This window comes from Dasypus novemcinctus, chromosome 21 (assembly GCF_030445035.2).
Source record: "Dasypus novemcinctus isolate mDasNov1 chromosome 21, mDasNov1.1.hap2, whole genome shotgun sequence".
NCBI classification, from domain to species: Eukaryota; Metazoa; Chordata; class Mammalia; order Cingulata; family Dasypodidae; genus Dasypus; species Dasypus novemcinctus.
Window position 1 is genome coordinate 30,408,886 of NC_080693.1, and position 24,250 is coordinate 30,433,135.

The 24,250-nt window shown below is 38.8% G+C and overlaps 1 protein-coding gene across 1 annotated transcript; it reads left to right on the forward strand.

Moving 5' to 3' along the window:
- The first annotated feature begins 20,836 nt into the window (after window positions 1-20,836).
- LOC101441961 (olfactory receptor 1A1-like) lies at window positions 20,837-21,769 on the forward strand. Its single transcript, XM_004450276.2, has one exon. It carries the CDS (start codon window positions 20,837-20,839, stop codon window positions 21,767-21,769), a length of 933 nt encoding a protein of 310 aa, XP_004450333.2.
- Window positions 21,770-24,250: the final 2,481 nt, after the last annotated feature.

Genomic DNA, 24,250 nt, shown 5'->3' on the forward strand with positions numbered 1-24,250 from the left:
ATATAATGAGAGTAAAGGCTTACCCACATCCTGGGGAGGACTGATGCCCTCAAACAGAGGGAATTGTAGCTCTCGAGAGAAATGGTGGCTACCAATGCATCAGGGCAGTTGAGCATGTCAAGCCCTCAACACTGTTGCAAGTATCTCTGAACATGACCCTTCAAGCAATGAAGATTGACTATCACTATGGGCCCTGAGGGGAGGGGGAAAGAGGTATTGAATAGATGGAACCAATGTAACTGTGTGGGCAATAGAAGTGTTTCACAAGAGTACGCAAGGATGGATATAAGACATGTAAAGTTACATAAAAAATGTATAGGGGCTGATAGGCTAAAATGTAAAGCATAATGTAAAACATAAGATAACTAAAAATTTAGAAAATTGTATAGTCTAAAATATAAACCACAATGTAAACCCAAATGTTACCTTGTTTGAAAACTATTGTCTCAATATCTGTACATCAGTGTCAGTAAATATAGTATGAATATGTTAAAAGATTATTGCTGTGGAAGGGAAAAGGGTTTTATGTTGGATATGTGGGAGTACTGTATATTGATATATGAATTACTGTGATCTAAAACTCTTGTGAAGATAAGCTTAATAATTAGAAAAAAGAAAAGAAAAAGATAAGACGTAGACACTGAGGAAAAGACGGAAGTAGTTGCTTTGCCAATTTGCATACAGGGCAACACTTATTGCAGTGATGGAAGGCAAAACATCAAAAACAAAGCTTTTGCATTTTTTAATTTTTTGATACCCCAATTTATTTTTACCTTAATTTTTCTAATTTAATATGTATTCTATATCTAACCTTTAAACTCTTTGCTATATTCCATTTTACTAATAAGGGAACCTGGCAATATATTGGGCTTTATTTTTCAGGAAGGTTTGGGTCACAGAGAGGTTCAACAATGGCAGGGGATGAATACTGGAGTGGGATGTTATTGACAGGGAACACATGGTTGGCAGGGAGTTCTATAGGGCATATATCCAGGGTATGTAAAAATGCTTGGGTATTTTCATAGTGGATACAATTAAAAACAACAACTGAGGGAGTGCTGAGTTCCTACCCAGGGGAGCTCTATCACAGTCCCTAAAGGAACAGCAACAATCCCCCAAGTGCAGCGGCAAAGACCAAAAAAGAAGGAAGGTCCAACAATGAGCTCTTGATACTAGTGACTATGCTTGTGAGCCTGTGCACCTGAAATAAGAACAAGGCCTAGAGCTGCAGGGTGCCTAAGAGTTACCTCCTGAGAGCCTCCGTGTTGCTTAAATGTGGCCAATCTCAATGCCAAACTCAGCATGTAAATGCGTTGCCTTCCCCCCAGTGTGGGGCATGACTCTCAGGGATGTGCCTCCCTGGTGCTGAGGGATTACTACCAAGTACAACCTGATGCTGTATCTAGAAAATGACCTTGAGTACAAGGGTCAAATTGGACCAGCAGAATATCTCAGTCTACATACAATACCAGGAGTTAAAAATGCTTTTTGACCTGAATCAAGGGGGAAATGGAAAGAACAAATGAGTTTATATGGCTATGAGTCTCCAAAAAAGAGCCAGGAGGTTATCAGAGGGGTCGCCCTTATGCACACCTCAGCAGAGTCCCAGAGACAGATAAAGGAGATACAACCCCGAGTATTGGTTCTTCTGAGGGCTACAGAGACCCACAGGTTCTATGGTCACGGCAGATGGAGTTCAGTGCCATGTCAGTTGACCCTTCTTTGAAGTTTGTGTTTCTGTGCGATGGAGCTGGACTCAGATGTGATGTTTTTCCACAAGCCTCTCCTGTTATGTTTACCAGAACTGTAGTTGGTGCTGGGGTTTAATATATACCCAGAGGATCTTAATCTCTGGACTTACCATATGATAGCCAGGTCTTGAGCCTCAACAGACTTGCAACTCCTACACTCTGGTTTATTGGACTTGCCCCACTCAGCCAACATGGAGTTGAAGAAGGTCAACCACCCACCATGGAGCCAAGAATGCCTACAAGTGAAAGCAGGAGGATTGCATCCAGCACCCATGTGGAGTCTAAGCCCCCTCTTGATATAGATTTGGAGCAGACATAACCATTCCAAGGTCCACAGGATGGAGGAATAGAATATGGATTAGAGTGGACTTACTGATATTCTATTCATGAACTATTGTGATTAATAATCGAAGAAAATGTGGCATTGATGTGGAGAAAGTAGCCATGGTGGCTGCTGGGTGTGGGGAATTGGAGGAAGAGATGAGATGTGGAGGCGTTTTCGGGACTTGGAGTTGTCCTGGGTGGTGCTGCAGGGACAATTACCAGACATTGTATGTCCTCCCATGGCCCCTGAATGGAACGTGGGAGAATGTGGGCTATGATGTGGACCATTGACCATGAGGTGCAACGGTGCTCAGAGATGTATTCACCAAATGCAATGAATGTCTCATGATGATGGAGGAGATTGTTGCTATGGGGAGAGGAGTGGGTGAGGGGGTGGGGGGTATATGGGAACTCTTATTTTCTGAATGTAATAAATAAAGAAATAAATAATTTCTTTAAAAAATGATTCTGTTGGTGTGTCTTAACTCTTTTTGCATCTGTCTCTTTGTTCAGTGTCAGTGTATATGTTAATACTTACAGATGGTAATATTAAATTGATAAATGAAAATGTTAAAAGAGCTCCATTAAAATTTGATAAGTTTGTTTAAGAGAATATGTTCCATGAAGGTGAAATTTGGCTTGAGATGAAATGACTATAGTCTATGTAGTTATGGATAATTATAAGAAGTTTGTAAAACATTGTTTAAACTGAAATATTTAAATGGCTAATTCCAAGAAGTCATTATTAAAACAGAAACTGAATTAATAATAATAATAAAAAGTAATATCATAACAGGAAAACCTGTCTGAAGCCACCTCAATCTGCATATTAAAGTGATAGTAGGGGAAAGATCATCTTGACTTCTTTGGCAATCTTAGATTTTCATAAAATAATGGAGAAAGTAGTTTTTCCAGTGCCGCTAAAATAAAATACCTGTTAATTAATGGAATCATGGTAATTGTATGTTATAAGAGGTTTGTTTGGAGATAGTTCCCAAAATCATTTTAGTAATTTATGAACGTAAGGTATATGGAATGTGTTTTCACTATTAAAGAAACAGAAAATAATATTGTCCCAAGATAAAATGACTGGTTATTAAGAAAGAGTAAAATGTGGAACAAAATCTAAATTAATACAAAAAGTGCAGAAGGCTCCTGGAAAAGGAATTTTTATGGTTAAAGTTAAGAAAGATTTGATGACTCTATTAAGATTTGAAAGCTTTCATATTAAATACTATAATGATGCAAAACTAAAATTTTGTTCTTTCTCTGTTAATGTGACAAGATTTCTTAAGCTATTTAAGTGTTTTAGTAAAAGTTTATCAAGAATTTTTCTCTTGAATAATCAGTATTTTTTAAAAGTCTGTTTCATTAAACAGCTTCTTGTACTTTAACCTTATCATGTCCTTGGTTGTTTAAGATAAACAAGTTTTATTACTGTTTTAAATATAATATTCAAACCTGATGACTTGTAACACGTGGCTTTGTCAAAATCAAATCCTGAACTATCTTTTTATTTCAAACTATTGCAAAAAACATTTGTTCTTTCACCTTGAAAAAAACAGTATATGTCACAGAAACAATTACTTAACAAATTAAAATAATACACTGCTGTACACAGCAGTCCCAAATATTGCTAGATTGTTGCAAAAATTAATATCAAATTATGTCACTATTACCTTGTTTCAAAACTTGCTAAAGCTTTCTCTAGTATCTCCTTGAACAAGTCAATCCAGCCTGTATTCACCTTCATGTGAAAAAATGACAGGTAGATTTTGCAGTGCTTCCCAGGCTGTGAACATAACCAAATCATCGACCCTAGCCTGGTAACAAAAATATCTGGCTGTGTAGAAAACCTGTTGCTATAACCCTATTTCATTATATTAATAAGATTATGTTAACCAGTAATTTTTTTCACAGAATTTAAAAAGCACCAAAGACAATGATATCTTATTTTAAAAGCCTGCAATGGGCAAACAGTTGGGACAAGCTGCAACGCACTTCCTACTCTGTCAAACTCTTAAGTGTTGTTAATGAACAAAGTTTTCCCACATCACAAACTCCAAAATAATTACTGACATTTCGGAAGTGGTTGGGGTAGGGAAAACCCTTATTTAACTCAGATGTAAAAACAATTTTGTGTTCATCAAGAAAAATTGTGCATGGAAATAAGAAAACCCCCAGCAGGCTGCTTCTAAAACAATAACACAGTCTCTATCAATAAAGGGGGTAAACTCTAACTTACCCTGTAAATTAGATATAATCAGCAAAAACATTTAACTTTAAATAGAGTTTGTAGCAGAGGTAACATTCTAAAAAAAACACCTTTTGCATTTTAGTCACAATTCTAAAAGGGGCCAAATTATAATATAACCCCTAAATTGAAAAGCAACTATGTGCAGCATACCACACTCTGCTTCAGGTAGAAGACTTAACCCCTTAATGTCCAGACCTCAAAAACTGCCATAACTATCTAGGGGTGGATTGCAGATATTAGAAACCAAACAGGAATAATAAAAATGTCATGAACCACCCTCTGAAGGAAAGACATCTGTGAAAAATGCCTGCCAGCAGCAGCAGGTACCTGTCTATCCTGTCCCTGACCACTCCTCTAACACCCCTCACAAAACTGTTAAAGCAGATGCCCTCACATAGATTCAGAACTATACCATCCAAACCTGAGAAGCAGCAGAGAACCTCCACAGGATAAAGAGGGATCATGGCTACTGAACCCAGTAGCGGCACTTCTGGCTGCCTGTTGCTTGCCAACAGCTCATGGACATCACCCATGAATATTCATTGTACTCACTCCAATGACTGTATATCAGTCCCCTCCCACTATTGGAAGAGGCAAGGTACGCTTTAGCTACTGCAAACACTACAATAGAACTCTTGTAACCAGCCAGCTTCTATTTGCTACCTGAAAAATATAAGTGCCCTATATAGAATGCAAGCCCTAATTAACAGTTACCAAGAAATTCTATTTACCAGTCACCTCATGCAGACTTAAAATATGGGAAGCAGATTTGGCCCAACGGATAGGGCGTCCACCTACCACATGGGAGGTCCATAGTTCAAACCCAGGGCTTCCTGATCCATGTGGTGAGCTGGCGCACGTGCAGTGCTACTTTGTGCAAGGAGTGCTGTGCCACGTAGGGGTGTCCTCCACATAGGGGAGAGCCGCCCAGTGCGAAAAAAGTGCAGCCTACCCAAGAATGGTGCCACACACATGGAGCGCTGTCACAACAAAACAAGACACATTCTGGGTGCTGCTGACAAGAATACAAGCAGTCTGCTATTCCTGCTAAAACTCTGTGTGTCTCTATGTAAACATATCGCATGCCTAAAATGATTTTAATGTCATTGAATAAAACTCAAAGAAAATTTATAAAGAAATTGAAAAATATATTGTATTTAAAACCTCCTCATAACCCCCCTCACCTGGCACTTTATTATCTACTAATGAGAAATTGCTTATATACTGTTAAGTCCACCAAATTATGTAATTTAACTGTCAACCATTAATGTTCAATGTTGAATATATGTTACTGCCCCTCTCTTATCCCTCCTAACCCCTCTCATATTAATCTTATTAATCCTTCTCAAACTCCTGGAAGCAATAGTCTCACACCCACCCTGGATCTCCTGGTTAATTCCCATCCTTGCCCTTCTAATAGCTCTCCTTCTTTTAATATCAGCAGAACCATGTATTTGCCAAGCTATGACACAGTTCCTCCAAAAAGCAATCCAGAACATCACCCAGAGTTACGTGGACAACCTCCTCCTAATGCATGAAATTCAATACCAGCTGCTAACACAAAAGCCCAAAGAACAAGCGTCAACAAAACCTAACACTGACTGTTCGCAGCAAGAAGCAGACAGATGATACCGCCACCCCACTCTCCACTCCTCCATTGCTGTTTTTCTTATCAACCAAAAGTTAGGAATCTTAGATTGTAACTTACTGACTCTGAGATCAAGCTTTGTGTCTAAATGCAGAATTCTCCATGCTCTTTTCACACCCCCTCCTCTTTTCACAAGCCCGCAGAGCCACAGAACATTCTCCCCCCCCCGTGACAAGGCAGTCCTCAGAAAGTCACACCCTACCCTGAGAAGAGCAAGCATGATACTTTTCCACCCCACATCTTCATGCCCCTCTCCAACTCTGCCCAAGTCTGCCAATTCAAAAGTTACTCCCCAGCTCAGTCAGATGGGCTGAGGTCTCTCTTCAGACCCCCACCTTGCCAGTGATCTAATAAACTTCTCCACTGAACTTTGGTCTGTCTCCAAGCCTCACTGAACTAGAATATAACACATATAGGCATGCCACGACCAACAGCTTCCCTCCTCACTGCACAACAAGTATGAACCCAAGGTTTTGTTTCCTGCTTGTTGGTGGGTCTTGGCTCAATGCAAATGCCAATATTCTCCCCCATTCTGCTCACAGCTAGGCTGGCCTTCTGTGGCAACCAGGAAATGTGTAACTTCTACATGAAATTACACTTTTGCCAAAGTTACCCTGTTCTGATATCTTCTTTAATATGAAGATGATGTACCTAGGGATTGCTGTTTTCCTTCTGCTGTTAATATGCATCATTCCCTCCTATGTTCAGGCCTTCTGCACTCTTACAGGTTGCATCCACCAAGGGCATATGCAAAGCCTTGTCCACCGATGGCTCCCACCTCACAGTTGTTTCTTCATCTTATGGGAAACTGACGGACGTGTATTTCCACCCATTCTCTAATGACAGCCTGAAGGATGCAGTGATAACTGTGATGTACATGGCAGTGGCCCAATTTTAAAGTTGTTCATTTATAGTCTGAGAAAATGAGAGCTGAAGGCTGCCTTGGGGAAGCTCTTCAGCAAGAGAATGTCCTCACAATGAATGTGAAACCATAGCTTGGACAGTGCAGTTCCCAATTAGGATGAACTTGAGAGTTCAGTCCAAAGTCATCTAACTCCAAGTGGCCACTTTTATCTTGGCAGCCAGAAAATCCCACTTCTCAGAATCTTGTAACAGCTTGATGAGACTGAAATCTTACAGAAAGGATCACTTTGTTCACATTACTGCTCCTTTGGCAGAGTCTGTGCAAGAACATTGGGTCTGTGTCCCAGCAGTGCTATAGACAGCAGAGAAGAGTTTGGAAAGTCTCACCCTCATATTAAGAATACAAATATCAGCCCTGCCTCAGTCACATGATTGAGAACAAGACATTAGTTGTGCTTTAAGGGATATTATTGACTATTTGAACATTCACTGTACTGGACCATGCAAATTCAGCACTCTTTATATGCTTGTCAAGTTTGAGGAAGGAGCTGTCTTACCACATTTCTGTGCCTCTCATGATGTATCCATTAATTCATGGTGGGAATTGGGAAGAATGAATTAAAATAACAGACCCTGAAATGTATGATGATGGAGACCAACATAATTAGACTCAACATGATATACATGCCCATTGAAATTTTAATGAAACTGACCTAGTGAGATATTTTATTCTTACTGCATGTTAATTAAACTAGAAAATTTTTAAACATAAGACCATCTCTCACATTTTTTAAATTTTTATTTCCATAACATACATACAGCCTAAAATCTTGCCAGTTAACCACACTCAAATACATAATGCAGTGTATATTCAGATACACAATCACAATGTTGCGCAACTACCACCACAATCCATTCCAACAAATTTTCACCACCCACAACAGAAATGCTTTATCAGTGAGGCTTTAACTCCCTTTTCCAAACCCTCGCCAGCCCATGGTAAACTGTATGCTGCTATTTGACTCTATGAATTGGCTTTTGCTCTTGGTTTCATATCAGTGAGAGCATACAATATTTACCCCTTTGTACCTGGTTTATTTCTTTCAACATCATGTTTCTAAGGTTCATGTATATTGTACATGCATGAGAATCTTGCTCCTTTTCACATCTGCATTATATTTCACTACATGTGTACAACACATTTTGTTTAGCCATTCACCCGTTGATAGAAACTTGGGCAGCTTCCACCTTTTCCAATTGTGAATAACACACTATGAACATCAGTATGTGAATATCTGAGTTTCCACATTCAGATATTTGATTGTCTATCCAGATCTGAGATTGTCAGGTCATATGGTAATTCTTTTTCTTTTTTTTTGAAAGATGCCTTAGATTACATAAATGTCACATAAAAAATATAGGAGATTCCTATGTACCCCACCCCTCCCCTCGAGGCCACACTTTAGCCCATTAACAACATCTTTCATTAGTGTGGTTCATTTGTTACAATTAATAAACAAATCTTGAAGCATTGCTGCTAACCATTATAGTTTTGACTTTGCACCGCACATTATTACAGGTTTTGAAAGAATGTGTAATGACCTGTGTCCCTCACTGCAATGTCATGAAGGATAATTCCAATGTCTCAGAAATGCCCCTTGTTACACCAATACTTCCTTCCCCTCCACTCAGAAACTTTCAGGGCCACTACTTTTATATCAATGTTACAAGTTCTTCCAATACTATATTAATAAGTCCACTTTAGTCCATAGTTGCATTCCCCACTTATGTTTTTTCATTCCTCAGTCTTGATGATTTTAGGATGGAGTTGCCCACTCACTTTCTGATGAGAGGGGTCTTAGTTCCATGAGGCAGATGGATGGAACTGTCTAAGATAATATATAATACTAAGCTAAGTTTCAATTTCACAAGAACAAGGTTCATAAGTACAACCATCATTATCAAAGGCCTGGCATATTGGTCTGTCCTTCCACTAGGCATGGCCTGTGTACTCAGGGGAGTCTTGCCACCTGTTAGAGAATATAGCAGGCCTTCCCAGGATGGGAGGACAATATTTTTTCAGTTATTGGAGGGGGGGGGGTCTCAACCTACCGTGAAAGTGTCCCATGACCATTTGAACATATTTATATGCCATAGCAGAGTTCCCCTGGTGCATCCCTCCACACACATTCCCCCATCACCACAACCTGCACCACTGATCCTCCACTGCCACAGTTATGACCCTTCAGCAATCCACAACCTCCACAAAAACAGACAGAAAATCAATAAGTAAAAATAACACAAATTTTACAGTAAAGGAAGACACAGTGAAAATTTTTTTAATTTTTAAACTTTATATTTTATTGGTTTGTTATTATTATTTTATGCTCTCTCAAATCATACCACAATAACACTCATCAATATACTTATTTCATTTTAAAATAATAAATATTTTATGTGTTTTTCTTTAATTAATCAAAACAATTATTAAACTGGCTTATGGTATTTTGGATCTGAAATAAGAAACAAAGACAAAGAACATTATAAATTTATTTGATCAATTTCTTCATCAGAGTCAAAGTAGATGAGGCTTTGATTCCTTGGTTGTATACATAATGTTCCCCAATAAAAAAAGTTTCTCCAATAGATCAATAAACACTCCCTTTATTGTTTTAATCTCTTTGTCATTGAATCCTCCTTCTGGAAGGACTCCTGAAATCCATCTTCAACATTACCAATTTGTTTTCTGAAATGTCAATCCTGCCTAACTTGTCCATTTAAATTATTTATAGTTTTATTCCTTGCAGTTTGCTGTTTCTAGGTTCATTCCAATTTCTCATAAATTAGTCTCTGAATTAAGTGCTTCTTCCTTTAATGTATTAAATATATGAAAAAAGACATTTCTTAAAAATTTTCTTTTCCAGTCTTTAATTTGCTTTCAAGTTGTTTTCTTCTAAGTACTACATTTCATTTACAATGGAAATATAATTCATGCCTTTTTAAGTGTCCTTAACTAAGAAAGGATTTAACCAGACCTGAAATTTTTCAAAATGCATTTATCCTTTCTCATCATTCAGAATTTTCCAAAATACAATTGCATTTATCTTTTCTCGCCATTCAGAATTTTTGTTATTTGGGGAGGGGATGGTCAAAGACTCCAGCTAATGAACACTGTAGTCACTGTAAAAAGAATATATTTACAATTTTTTTTAAAAAAAACATAGACAAACAAAACAAAAAGAGAGAGAAGATGCAAATAAATAAAATCAGAAATGAAATGGGCAAAAGTTGTGACTGACCCTACAAAAATAAAAAGGATCGTAAGAGGATATTATTAACAACTGTATGCCAACAAACGAGACAACCGAGATGAAATGGACAAATCCCTAGAAATGCAAAAACAAACTACACTGCAACTGTCCTTGGGCATTTTCGAGACTTGGCGTTGTCCCACCAAGTTTTTAACTGTGATGAGCCCAGAATTTTTCGGGAAAAAATGCTGAGTAGAACCTACATCACAAAAGAGGAAAAGCCATTACCAGGCCACAAAGAAAAAAATGTTCAATGTCACTAGCAATTCAGGAAATACAAATCAAAACTACAATGAGATATCATTCCACGCCTCTTAGAATGGCTACTGTTAAAAAGAGAGAGAACATCATGATAAGGTAGGTTTTATCCCAGGTATTCAAGGGTGTTTCAACACAAGAAAACCAATTAGTGTAATAAACCACATTGATAAATTGAAGAATTATTACATGATCCTCTCAATTGATGCAGAAAAGGCATCTGAGAAAATACAGCATGCTTTTTTGATAAAAAACACCCCAAAAGATAAGAAAAGAAAGAAGCTTATTCAGTATGGTAAAGTACATAGATGAAGAACCTACAGCTAGCATTGTACTCAATAGTAAAAGACTGAAAGTTTTCTCTCTGAGATCAGAAACAGGACAAGGATGCTGTATTAGTCAGCCAAAGAGGTGCTGATGCAAAATACCAGAAATTGGTTGGTTTCTATAAAGCACATTTATTTGGGGTAGTATTTTACAGATACCAGGCCATAAAGCATAAGTTACTTCCCTCACCAAAGCTATTTGGAGCAAATGGCTGCTGACATCTGCAAGGGTTCAGGCTTCCTGGGTTCCTACGTTCCTGGGGCTTCCATTTCTCTGGTTTCAAGGTTCCTTCTTTCTTGAAGTTGGCTTCTTTTTCCTCGGTGTGCTGACTTCCCGGGGCTCCAGTTTGAGTCTTCAACATCAAACTCCAACATCAAAACCTCAACACTAAAAGCCTCCAACTCTGTCCTTCGCCATGCCAAGGCCCTAATCATAACTCAGTCATTTCCAGGTAAGATCAGATTACAAGCATAATCCAAGATTTTTTTGGAATTCATCAATTATATTAAACTGCTACAGATGCCCACTGTCATCACTATGATGCAATATTGTGCTAGAACTTCTGTGTAGAGCAATTAGGCTAGTCAAAGAAATAAAAGGAATCCAAATAGGAAGGAAAGAGTAAACTTTCACTATTGCTGATGATATGATCCCATATCTAGAAAATCCTGAAAATCCACAACACAGCTATTAGAAGTAATAGACGAGTTCAGCAAAGTGGTAGATACAAGGCTGATATGCAAAAACGTATAGCCTTTCTATGTAATACTGATGTGTAATCTGAGGAGGAAAGCAGAAAAAAAATTATAATAGTGACTAAAACAATCAAATATTTAGGAATAAGCTTAACCATGGACATAGAGGATCTATATTCAGAAAACTATAAAACATTACTGATAGAAACCAAAGAAGACTTAAGTAAATGGAGGGACATTCCATGTTCATGGATGACTGAAAGACTAAATATTGTTAAGATGTCAATTCTACCCAACTTATTTACAGATTCAATGCAATCCCAATAAAAATCCCAACAGCCTCTTTTTTTTTTTCCAGAAATTGAAAATCCAATAGTGGTTAATGGGTATATGTCCAGGAGACTCAAATCTCTGGGATGTTCATGTGCCAGGTGGACCCTGAGCCTCAGCGGAGTTGCAATACCTACTCTCCAGTTCATTGCACTCACCCAGGACAACTAGCAAGGAGGTGTGGATGGACAACCACCATACCAAGGAATTGAGAAAGTATACAAGTGCAAGCTAGAGAGTCCCATCTCTCAGCAATGTGCGATCAAAACGCCTTCTCAATTAGGACGTGCACTAGACATCACCATCCCCAACACCTCAGGATTGGGGAATAAAATATGGAGTAGAGTGTACTTACTGGTATTCTACTATCGACTTAGTGTCTAACAATGGAAGAAATTATATCATTGATTTGAAGACACTGGCTACTGGAGTTGCTGAAGGCAGGGAGAGGGAAAAAGAGGTATAATATGGGGTCATTTGCTGGACTTGGAGTTCTACTGAATGATATTGCAGGGACAGATGCAGGACATTATCTATCCTGCCATAACCTACTGAATGGACTGGAAGAGGGTGTAAACTATAATCCATGCTGTGCAGCTGTGTTCCAAAAAGTGTTCATCAATTGAAAAGAATGTACCACACTAATGAAAGAAGTTGTTGATGTGGGAAAAGTGGGGAGTATGGGAAGTGGGGCTTATGGGAATCCCTATATTTTCCTAATGTAACATTTTGTGTAATCTATGCATATTCGTAAATGTAATGAAAAAGCCTATATAACCACTTAGACATTTTAAGTTAACTAAACAACGTTAGTTAACTTAAATAAAAGTAGCTCACTGAAAAAGAAAAAAATAAATTTAAATCCAGGACACCACTGTCAACAGACAAGGTAAAGGAAATAAAACTCCCAAACTAATCCTCCTCAGGACACATCCTAGAGTAAAGGTGAAATAAAATTCTGTCTCTTTGCTACAATGAACACCAGAAAGATTTCAGCATGGGCAGAAGGAAGCACAGGAGCTCAACAGTAGCCCAGTCTTTACAGCTTCAAAAAAGAGGCTCCAACTTTTTGTTGAACAGGATAAGAGAGGGGCCCACTTTACAAAAGATCCTAGAAAGGCCACCCCAGAGCATGGACCCTGGGGATACAGTCTCCTGGAAACCCTCTCACCCAGGCTTGCTCTGGAAAACACTCTGGAAATGATTGCTCTCGACAGGCACTGGGGTCCCTGAGGGCATGGCTGGAGGAGTGTGAAAATGAGTCCTGACAATTACCGGGACTTGGCCTGAAGGAAGACCTGGGGGACTCGTGTTTTGGGAGACTTTATAATCTGGTGCGTATTTCCAGATTGCTCTTTGCTCTGACATTCCTTGAGGAGGATCTAGGTCCCTCGGTGTCACATCCCAGCACTGCTCCGTCACTACAGCCTTGCCCGTCCATACTTCTGCATGATTCGGTAAGACCTCCTCATCCCTACCTGTCTCCTAGGTAACGAGAAGTGAAGACCAGGGATCAGCTCATCAGGCCATTACTCCCCCTTTATTCAGCACACACATTCCCAAAACTAGTGCTAGCAGGTATTAGAGCACCTGGCTGAAAATTCCCTATTTGGGGAAGAGTGAAGGCCACAGATCTACCCCTTTTTCACTTCACTTGAGCTCAGTACAGACTCACCTGGTAGGGACTGTGGACATTGGAGAAAAATTTTATGAAAGTGTTATCAAGGAACAGCTAGCTTTTAACTAACACTTAGCATTTTGTTAGCAACTACATGATCCTCTTTGACTCTGACAAACCCCAAATAGGTGAGTAGAATCATTATGTTATTTATCAGCTAAAGAAAAGGGGTGAAACGAATTGCCTAAAATTACCAAGAGAGCTAATGCCAAATTTGGGACTTGACTGGACAAACTCCAGAATCCAAGTTGACAAATAGGGAAATATGGGGATACCACCAAAGGGGTCAGGATATAACTCTCCCCATCTTGTGTTCCCCTCAGTCAGAGCATGTGGATTTGCTTCTCTCCCCCTTACATATCCTAGAACAGGAGTCACAATAATGAACCAAAGAATGCTAAAATCAAATTTTGGATTTAATCTGACAATTCCTTTCTGCAGGTTCCTGTTTAAAAAATAGGATCATTAAGAATAGCTCTGATATCAGGATGTCAGTCCTAAGCTTTACCTCTGGAGTGCTATTGTGTGTTTGTACCCTTGGGTACTGGCACAAGACACATGTGTGCATGTCTATGTGTGATCTTGGAAAGGGGCTAAAAGCTACCCTCCATTCCACACTCAGGGGTGCCTGTTAACAGCCCTTCAGAAAATTGTGTTATTTCACTGTCAATACACGAATGCCTTGCACTATCAAGGAGATCTCAAATCATTCAGAGATCAGGTCTGGCCTTGTCTGCTGTCCCCACATACTAGGGGGGAAGCACTTGGCCTCTTCTGTCCCTGCAACTGTCATCTGCACCATCACACTCGAGAGCAATAACAGAACAGAATCGCTTTCCAGGAAGGGGAATTTGAGTGGCTGAGAATCGCCTGGGATTCTGGCTTTCGTCCAGTGACCTCAAGGCTCTCCCTCTGCCTCCAGCATCTTCCAGATGCCCCCCCTTGCTCCAATCCCATCAGTCAAGGTACCTCTTTCTCCAGAGTCTCAGCAGAAATCATCACCGCTCATGACACTGACACTGATCTCCATCCCACCCATCCTATATCCCTGTACTCACAAAGCCTCTCTTCTGAGTCTCTTTCTGTTTCTTATGTTCCCCTGCTGATTATTCACCTACTTCATTTCTGGAGCTAATTTTTCTTACACTTCTTACATGTCCTTTTCTAAAAAAATAATCAGCATGTGATTGTCTTAAGCCAGATTATCACTCCACAAAGTTGCCCTGTTCATGAGTAATTTAATTTATATATTCAAATACGTGGATTAACGTTAAACAAATATGGGATATCTCTACTACCAGAAATAGGAAGCGCAACCCAAATCCACCACTGTAATTCTTAGCAACCAATGAAAAATATACAAAGCCCATGTTTTGCTTTAAAACCCTTCAAAATATAAACCCAGAATTCTCTTCCAGGCTGATTTCCACCTACTCCCCTGCCTGTCTCCTCTGCCCCTGAAAAAGATACATGACATATTTTTCCTGAATTTACCCTCCAATAGTCTGAACTATTGTCCTTTGAGTATCCTCTCCATGATAAAGAATTCAGACTTCAACTATTTGCTGATGGGTAGACAGAGAGTGATTTTAAGAGACAGACAAATCCCACTGGCCTTTCGTATTTCTGTTTTTGGGGTCCAGTAAGCAGATATCTCTATGAAGAAGCCTACCTGAGAAAGGAAGAACAGAGATAAGAAATGCAATGTGAGCTAGAAAGGGTTACAAGATTAAGGAAGGTTCATTTAATTTCTAAAACTGTAATGTCTGAACAATTAACAGGAAGGAAAAAGAATCGAGGTAGATAATGAGAGAAAACAGTCACTGAGAGAACTAAGAGAGCAAATTCCTGAGGAAACAGAATGGAACAAGAATGAGCGCATGCTGGCTGGCTGTGTGTTTCTCTTATGATGGAATTGGATGTGTGCAAATATAGGCAAGGGAGAAGTTAAAGTAAAGTATCCCTCGTGGGTTTTATTTTTTCTAAAAGACGAAGGAAGCAATAACATGTTCTGGGAAAGTTTTCACGTAGAGGTTTGTGGTGAGTTTCAGGGGAGTGGCAAAGGCTTTGAAACTCTGTGGTGGATAATGGACAGAGGCAGGATTGCAGAAGAAATGTCTGGGTCCAAATGGAATTGAGAATCACCACCACCAGGTGTGTGTGGTTTCTCTGCCATTTGGAAGGGTAGGTAACCCTATAGAGCAGTTGGGGAGAGATAAAATTGCCAGAACTGGGCTGACTAGACAAAAGCGGTTAAGCAGCTAGAGATCAGCATAGGGTCAAAGCATGGTTGTACTCAAAATAATGAGCTGGGAGCCCCGGTGCTTCAGGGGCAATCACCGGACATTGTAAATCCTCACAGGGCCCACTGGATGGAATGGGGTAGAGTATGGGCCATGATGTGGACCATTGACCATGAGGTGCAGAGGTGCCCAAAGATGTACTTACCAAATGCAATGGATGTGTCATGATGATGGGAGTGTTGCTGGTGGGGGGAGAGGTGGGGTGGGGGGGGTGGGGTTGAATGGGACCTCATATATATATATTTTTTTAATGTAATATTATTACAAAGTCAATAAAAAAAAACAATAAAAATTAAAAAAAATAAAAAATAAAAATAATGAGCTGGGAGAAGAAGCCCTGGACAATTAAATAACAGGAGCTAAAGACCGTTCAATTCTATTCCTATTTGCATCCACTTACTATTTGCTTCCTCTAATCCAGGGGTTCTTAACCTTCTTTGTTCCACAGACCCCTTTGCCAGTCAGCTGAAAACCATAGACCCTTACTAAGTCCACACTATACTGTGTGTTATTTAATAAATATATCACACCCACTCCAACACATCCCCAGAAGAATAATGTTGTTTTGAATTTCAATTCAAGCTCCTTGACCCCTAATTATGAACCCCTGCTCTAATCTGACCCTTTCTTCCATTGCATACTTCTCTCTTAGCAGGACACAACAGCCCCTGGATCCCTCTTCTCAGTGTAAATAAACTCCCATTTATTCTGCCCTGTTTACAAGCCACCCTCTCTCTCCTGTCCTCATTTGACATGGTTGAGTCACCCTGCTCCATGTCCACAGTCTGGACTCAGGTATCACCCAAACCCGTGAAATCTGCATGTTAAATTAAATGTGCTTTTGTGTTATTATTTCAACATCAGAAACACAAAAGAATAACATAAGAATGTGCCATTTGATCAAATTTGCTCCAAAAGTCTTTTTAAAACAAATATGAAACAAGCATTTGAAATCCACTTTGTTCCAATCCAAAATCTCACTTTTCTCCTCTCAAAGCAGATATGACTGTTATCCTGAAGTAGGTAATGTATTCTCATTCAAAAAAATTGACTTTTACTACATATGGGGGTATTATTTTAAATATTAACATTTACCTATACTATGTGATACGGTACTTATTTCCCAGCAACTAGTTTTATTTCCATCACATTATGTTTTCTTGATATATCCTTGTGAATTCATTCATTTTAACCCTCTCCAGAATTCATTTGTAAGAAAATGACACAATTTATTACCCATTCCTCATTCATTAGATGACTTGTAAGAACTCTACATGGCAGTATACATCCTTGTGACAATCTTCCTGTCCATCAGTACTAGCATTTCTCCAGGGTCTAATCTAGAAGTGAAATTGCTGGGTCATAGATGTATGAGTTTTCAGCTGTACGTGGAATTGTTTCCAAAGTGGTTCTACTGTATTAGAGTCTAATCAGGAAGCTATATATTTCCATTTTCACTTTCTTCCCTAACACTGAAAATTTCAGGCATCTACACGTGTCCCAAAATGAAGGATGTTAACTTGAGTGTGTTTCAGTTTGCATTTCCTTCATTTCTGAAGACATTGAACATTTGTTCTTTTGTTTTTTGGACACACCAATTTCTTCCTCTCTTACTTGCGTCTTCAAGTCCCTGCTCACTTTTTCCTAATGGTTTTGGTTTTTTTAAAATATTTATTTATTTCTCCTCCCAAGCTTCCATTGTCTGCTGTCTGTGTCCATTTGCTGTGTGTTCTTCTGTGTCTACTTGTATTCTCATTTGGTGGCTCCAGGAATCGATCCTGGCACCTTACAGAGTGGGAAAGAGGCAATTACTCTCTTGAGCCACTTCAGTTCCCTGTTCTGCTACATCTTCTTATGTTCTCTCCTCTGTGTCTCTTGTGTCATCTGGCTGCACCAGCTCTCCATATCAGCAGGCACTCCCAAGTGGAGCAGCTTTCCCGGATGGGGTGGTATGCCCACGCCAGGCAACTCTCCTGTGCAGGGCTGCATTCCCTCATGGGCCAGCATTCCATGTGGGCCAGCTCACTGCATGGCCAAGCTTGCCCTCACCAGGATGCCCTATGCATTGAACCATGGACCTCCTATATGGTAGATGGGAGTCCAATTAGTTGAGCCATATCCGTTTCCCCCTACTGGGTTTTTTGTTCTTTTTTGAAATAATGTGTAAGTCTCTTAGGTATTCCGAATATAAGTCCTAACTGGTTTTATGTATAGCAAATACTTCTTACAACCCATGCCTTCTCATTCCCCTTCTTTTTGTGTCTTTTTCATACACACAGTTTTAATTTTAGGGTAATCAAATTTTACAAAAATTTCTCTTTATGTTTTGTGCATTTGTGCAGGGTTTAAGAAATAAATTCCTATCCTGATACCATATACATTTTTCATCTAAAATTTTTGACATTTGCTATTCACAGTTAATCCTTTAGGAATAGTTCTCTGTATTCATTTATATATAAGTCCCCACTTGACCCAGCAAAGTTTACTAATAGTCATCCATCCTATCCTGGCTTTTATCAAACCAATCCGTGTCATATATGGACTTTAAGTATGCTTGATCTGTTACTTGACTCTCTAGTCTGCTACACGGAACAAATTGTCAGTACCTGTGCCTGGCCTTTTCCACTGTTTGAGTTATCATGGTCAAAACCCTAGTGAAAAAAATTAAATACCTAATAAGGCATTTATTCCCTCTTTCTTTTTTATGTCAAATTTTCTTGTTTCTTCTGGGTTCTTGATTCTCTACATAAATTTTAAGATCAGTTTGTTAAAATTCGTATTCAAAAGACACCTGTGGTATTTGATTGGGATTCCATAAATTCATACATTAACCATCAGAGAATTGACATTTAGCTATATTCAGTCTTCCTATCCATTAACATAATATATTTTCCTTTTAAGTGGGTACTCTTTTTTAACTTACAAGAGAGTTTTGTAATTTTTTATACCTCTCTTGGACCTCTTTTACTATAGTTATTTTAAATGCCTTAAAATTTCCACTTTTGTGAATAACAATGATTCTTAAAATTATTTTCCAACTACTTGCTCTTCCTATAAGAACAGTATTGATTTTTTCTGTCTCTATAAATTTATTTGCATTTACATTTTGTACAGATGGAATTTAATAATATGTAGTATTTCATGTCTAGTTTCTTCTTTTACTTAGTATACTTCCCTTTTATAACATTGATAGAAGAATATTAATATATTATTATACTGTACAGTCCAAAGTATTGATGTATTGATTTTTTTAATACTGATTTATTCCATAAATCTCTTAAACTCTCTTAGTTCATCTATAGATTCCATTGGATTTTCTATACAGGCAACCATAATTTCTGTGAATTATATCCTTTTTCTGCTTTGCTTTAAAATACTTACAGGAAAATAAATTGAAGGGGCAGCATTTATTACTATTTTTAAAAAGGAAAAATAAATAATTAATAAAAATAGACATTGCATTCTCTCCTATGTGTCAGCCTCAAATAGCTGTTCTTGGTATTAAGTGGTGCCATGAAATATGGAGAATTGGGAACCAAGGTTCATTCCACCTGTGACTCCTCGAAATTTTCATCCAGGTTGAGATAGAGAAAGAGAGAATGGAGGAAGTCCAGAACTGAACCACATCAATTAACTGAGTAGAGCTCAGGCATGTGAACACATAGCACTGCAAGGGTGCCTGGGAAGGGCAGTGTAGCTAAGTGTCCAGGAAGAAGAGGACAACCTGCATTTGAGTGAGCAGCTACTAGTCTCTGCAACAATTAGCATGGACTGAGATTACAAGATGAATCAAAAAGGTGGGAATGTATAGTCAAGGAGTTAATATTACAGTTAGAAGATGATAATGGTCATTGAGACAGAAATAGAATGTTGGGTTATATATGCTTTCCTTTAAATGAAAACTCAACAAGGTCAGATGCAGAAGTGAGGGATAAACAGGGTGAATGTGTCAGTGAGCATCTCACATGCAGGGAACCCAAGAAATACACCTTAAGTTAGCACAAGAAATACTGAGTGCTAACCTCTTATCCTACTCTGTATTTTCTGCATGATTTTTCTATAAAATTATAACATTTTTAAAAGGTTATTAATTTTTAAAACTCCTCGATGCTTACAATGTCCAAAACTGCACAGTATTCTTCTGAAGGAGTTGAAAATAAAAAATTTATAGTTGTCGCTTGCAGAAAAAGCTTGCATTGTTGAATGTGAAGAGTAAGGGGCTTCAAGAGACATGGTGGCAGGATGGCTGAACTAGGAAATATGGGAAAGGCAGATCTAGCCTAAAGACAAAGACCTGAGAGTCATTGGCAAGAGAGGGGAAGAAGTCACTATAGAGTTAAAGTCACTAAAAGAAATGAGGAATGGAAAGAGTCATCAAAGAGAAAAGCTTTGTAATTAAGAGATAAAGGCTATCAAAGGAGATGGTGAAAGTCTTCTTTAAAAATGGGACACATGGGAGGACACACACTGTACTGGTTTTACAGGGACCTTAATAAACCCAGATATTGTGTGATTTATAATCTCCCAATGCTTGTGTAGAAACCTGTTATCTCCTGAGCTTTGGTTCTATCTGAGTTTGGTCAGTGGAATAATTCCTAATTGTCTGGGCTGTTCACTATACTCACACATCCTAGACACAAGAGTGTTTGGTCAAAGAATCTGAACACTGTTCTTCCTTTATATTATATAAGATATGTGTATGATTCTAGCTTCAGCATTAGGCTGTAAGTCACTTCAGAGTTAGATGTGTCTTTATGGATTGACTAAATTGATGAATAAACTATACTTATCACAAATTTCTGATTTTTCCATGAAGCCTAACAAATTGTGTAACACATGAAATAAGAAAGCTTAATTATTCCTTACACGCTCGAAATCTAAGTGTTGTGGGTGGTAGTGCTAGAAAGCAGAAAATAGCCAGCTCTGATGTACAGAATGCTCATTTCTACACTTAAATGTCCAGGGTGACTGACAGTCCACTGAACAACAAGGCTTTATTCCCCATATACTGTCTTTGCCTGGATTTAGTAAATGTACAGAGAGAAAACTAATAATTCCAAATTTCCCTCTCTTTTCATGGTGAAGGAGTCATGAGGAAAGAAAACCAGTCCTCTACCCTGTATTTCATCCTCCTGGGAGTTAGCAGTCAGCAGACACAAGAAAATTTCTTCTTCGCCCTCTTCCTATTCATCTACCCCATCACAGTGATGGGAAACCTGCTCATCATCTGTGCTATTCGCTCTGATGTTCGTCTTCACAACCCCATGTACTTTTTCCTTGCCAACCTCTCCTTGGTTGACATCTTTTTCTCATCTGTAACTGTACCTAAGAAGATCACAAACCATCTCTTTGGCAGCAGAGTCATCTCCTTTAGGGGATGCATAACACAGATGTGTTTCATGCTTTTTTTGGCTAACACTGACAGCTATATCTTAGCTGTGATGGCATATGATCGTGCTGTGGCCATCAGCCGTCCTCTTCATTACACAACAATTATGAACCCAAAGTCTTGTTTCCTGCTTAACATTGGGCCTTGGGTGATTGGAATGGCCAATTCCCTGCCACACACGCTACTCACAGCCAGTCTGTCCTTCTGCGGCAACCACGAAGTGGCCAACTTTTACTGTGAAATTAAAGCTTTGCTCAAGTTGTCCTGCTCTGACATCCACTTTAATGTGAAAGTCTTGTACCTAGGAGCTGGTGCTTTCTGCGTGCCATTAATAGGCATCATTATCTCCTATGTTCAGGTCTTCTCCACTGTCTTACGGGTTCCATCCACTAAGGGTGTGGTCAAAGCCTTCTCCACCTGTGGCTCCCACCTTACTGTTGTTTCTTTGTATTATGGGACAGTGATGGGTATTTATTTCCGCCCTCTGACTAGTTACAACTTGAAGGATGCAGTAATAACTGTGATGTACGTGGCAGTGACCCCAATGCTAAATCCTTTCATCTATAGTCTGAGAAACCAGGACATGAAGGCTGCCTTGGGGAAACTCTTCAGCAAGAGAATGTCCTCACAATGAGTGTGAGGTCATGCATTAGACATTGCAGTTCCCAATTATGAAGACTTTGAGAGTCCAGCCCAATGGCATCTCACTCCAAGAAGCCAATTTTGATCTTTCCAGCCAGAAAATACCACTGACAAGACTGTAACCTTACTGAAATGAACACTTTGTATGTGTTATTCCTCCTTTGGCAAAGAGGTAGCACAAGAACATTGAGTTCATGTCCCAACTTGGCTTCTAACTAGCAGAATTAGTATGGATCTCAACATCCTCTACCACACCTTCACATTTTGAACAAAAATATCTACAAATCTTCTACCACACTGTTATATGATCACAAGAGTCCATGCTTTGAGGGATGTAATCACTATTCAAATGTTGATTTTTACTGTTTTTTTAGTATCCTAGACTCCTTAAGTAAACACCATGAAATAGATTGGCCTAAATAATGGGTATTGATTAACATATGGTTTTGAAGACAACCAAGTATCCAAATTAAGGCAATGCTTTCTCCTCGAGACTGTGGAATTGTGGGGCTGGCTGACAACAACCCTTGGTCCTTAGTTTATAACATGGAAAGACACATGGTATGTCTGTACACATGTGTATGTTTGTAGCTTTAGATGCACCTATTTGTTAAATCAATCACTGTTTTATCTTAGCTATCTTCCTTTGATTCTATCTAACACACATCCTGAAATAAGTTTTAACATTTTAGTTTACTTCATGTGCCAATGCCCCTGGATGGAATAAGTCTGAAAAAGAGTATATAACTTACAAGTAAGCTAGAGTTAAGTCAGGAACAGAAATAATACCAGGTTTGTTTTTGGTTTTGTTTTTGTTTTTTTGGAGTGGCAGGGTTCTTTTCAGTTTAACTGAAGTATGATTTATACTATTTTATAAATAATTTTTTATTAGAGAATTTGTAGGTTTAAAGAAATCTAGCAGAAAAATTCTAATATACTTTCCCTATTATTAACACTTTCCCTTATGGGAGTTTGATAAAGTTGATGAAAGAACATTTTTATAATTGTACTATGTTCTGTAGTCCATTACTCTAGTTTCCCTCTTTGTGTTGTTAAGACCTGTCTTGGCTTTTTTATTCCTATTTGAGCAACATATAGATATAACATAAAAGTTTCCCCCCTAACCACATTCAAACAGAATTCATTGCTGCTGTTCCATCCACAATGTTGTACAACCACTACCACAAATAGAAAATCTGTACAATTTAAGCACCAGGTTTTTTAAACAAGGAAGATTGTAGATGTATGTATTCAAAGACTAAAAGAGAAAAAAGATGCTGAAGTAACCAGCTAATATCAACTACAGGAAGAATTCACATCCACTAAGACTAAGGGGGAAAGGGGGGGAAATATGGTGATCCCAGAACCAGTGAGGTGACACAACGTTCATTCCTGGAGGCTGGAGTCCTCAGTGGTACTGACTATTTACTGTAGTTTCTAATCATCTTTACTGTTGAACAGTGAAATACTATGAATCCCCGGGGGTTGCAGACATTGTCTTTTGTGTCCCCAACATGCAGCAATGATTCAATCAACCTTGATAATTGGGATCAATCACTCTAGCCAGCACATAATATTAGGAGTAAAATTAGAAATCCCAAACAGTAATGATTGATAGCCTTTTAATAATATAATAAAATCCAAAAAATAGTGAGGGGATGGACCATAGCACCAAGCCCTTGATATTGATGATTTTACTTATGAACCTTTTCTTATGAAATTGAAACTGAGCTTAGTATTACATATTGCCTAACGTTACATAATGAGGGCTGCCTTATTGCTCAAATGTGGCCTCTCCCTAACTCAAGCTCACCATATAAATGAACTATGATCACCCCAGAATGGGACATGATTACCAGGGATGAGCCTCCCTGGCACTGAAGGATTACTACCAAGCACCAACTACCAATCCACCCAAAAAACAACCTTGAGCATAGGGGAAAATGGTAAATACAAAAGAGTTCTTATGGCTAAGAGGTTTCAAAGTGAGTCAGGAGATCATTTCAGAATATACAGTTATATTCTGTATATTCTGTACATGCTTCTGCAGGATCTCATTGGCTGCCAAAGTAAATATTGCCTCAAATAGGGGCTTCTGAGGACTCTAGAGACAACCAGACACTATAGGCAGGGAATACAGTTCAGCAGTTGGCACCCTGCCAGTGGATCTTACCTTGGAATTAGTGTGCCCCAAAGTCACAGAGTTGGACTCATTGGTGGTATCCCTACACATGGCTTTACTGCCCCTTTTATTTGAACCAATAGTTAGTACTATATTTGATAAGTGTATGTCCAAGAGACTTAAATCATTTTTCCACTCATGGGCGAGTTGGGCCTTGAATCTCAGCAGAGTTGCAACACCTATTCTCCAGCTCATTGGACTCACCCAGGACAACTAACAAGGTGATGATGATGGACAATACCTTACCAAAGAACAGAGAGAGTCTGCAATTGCAAGCAAGAGAGTTCCATT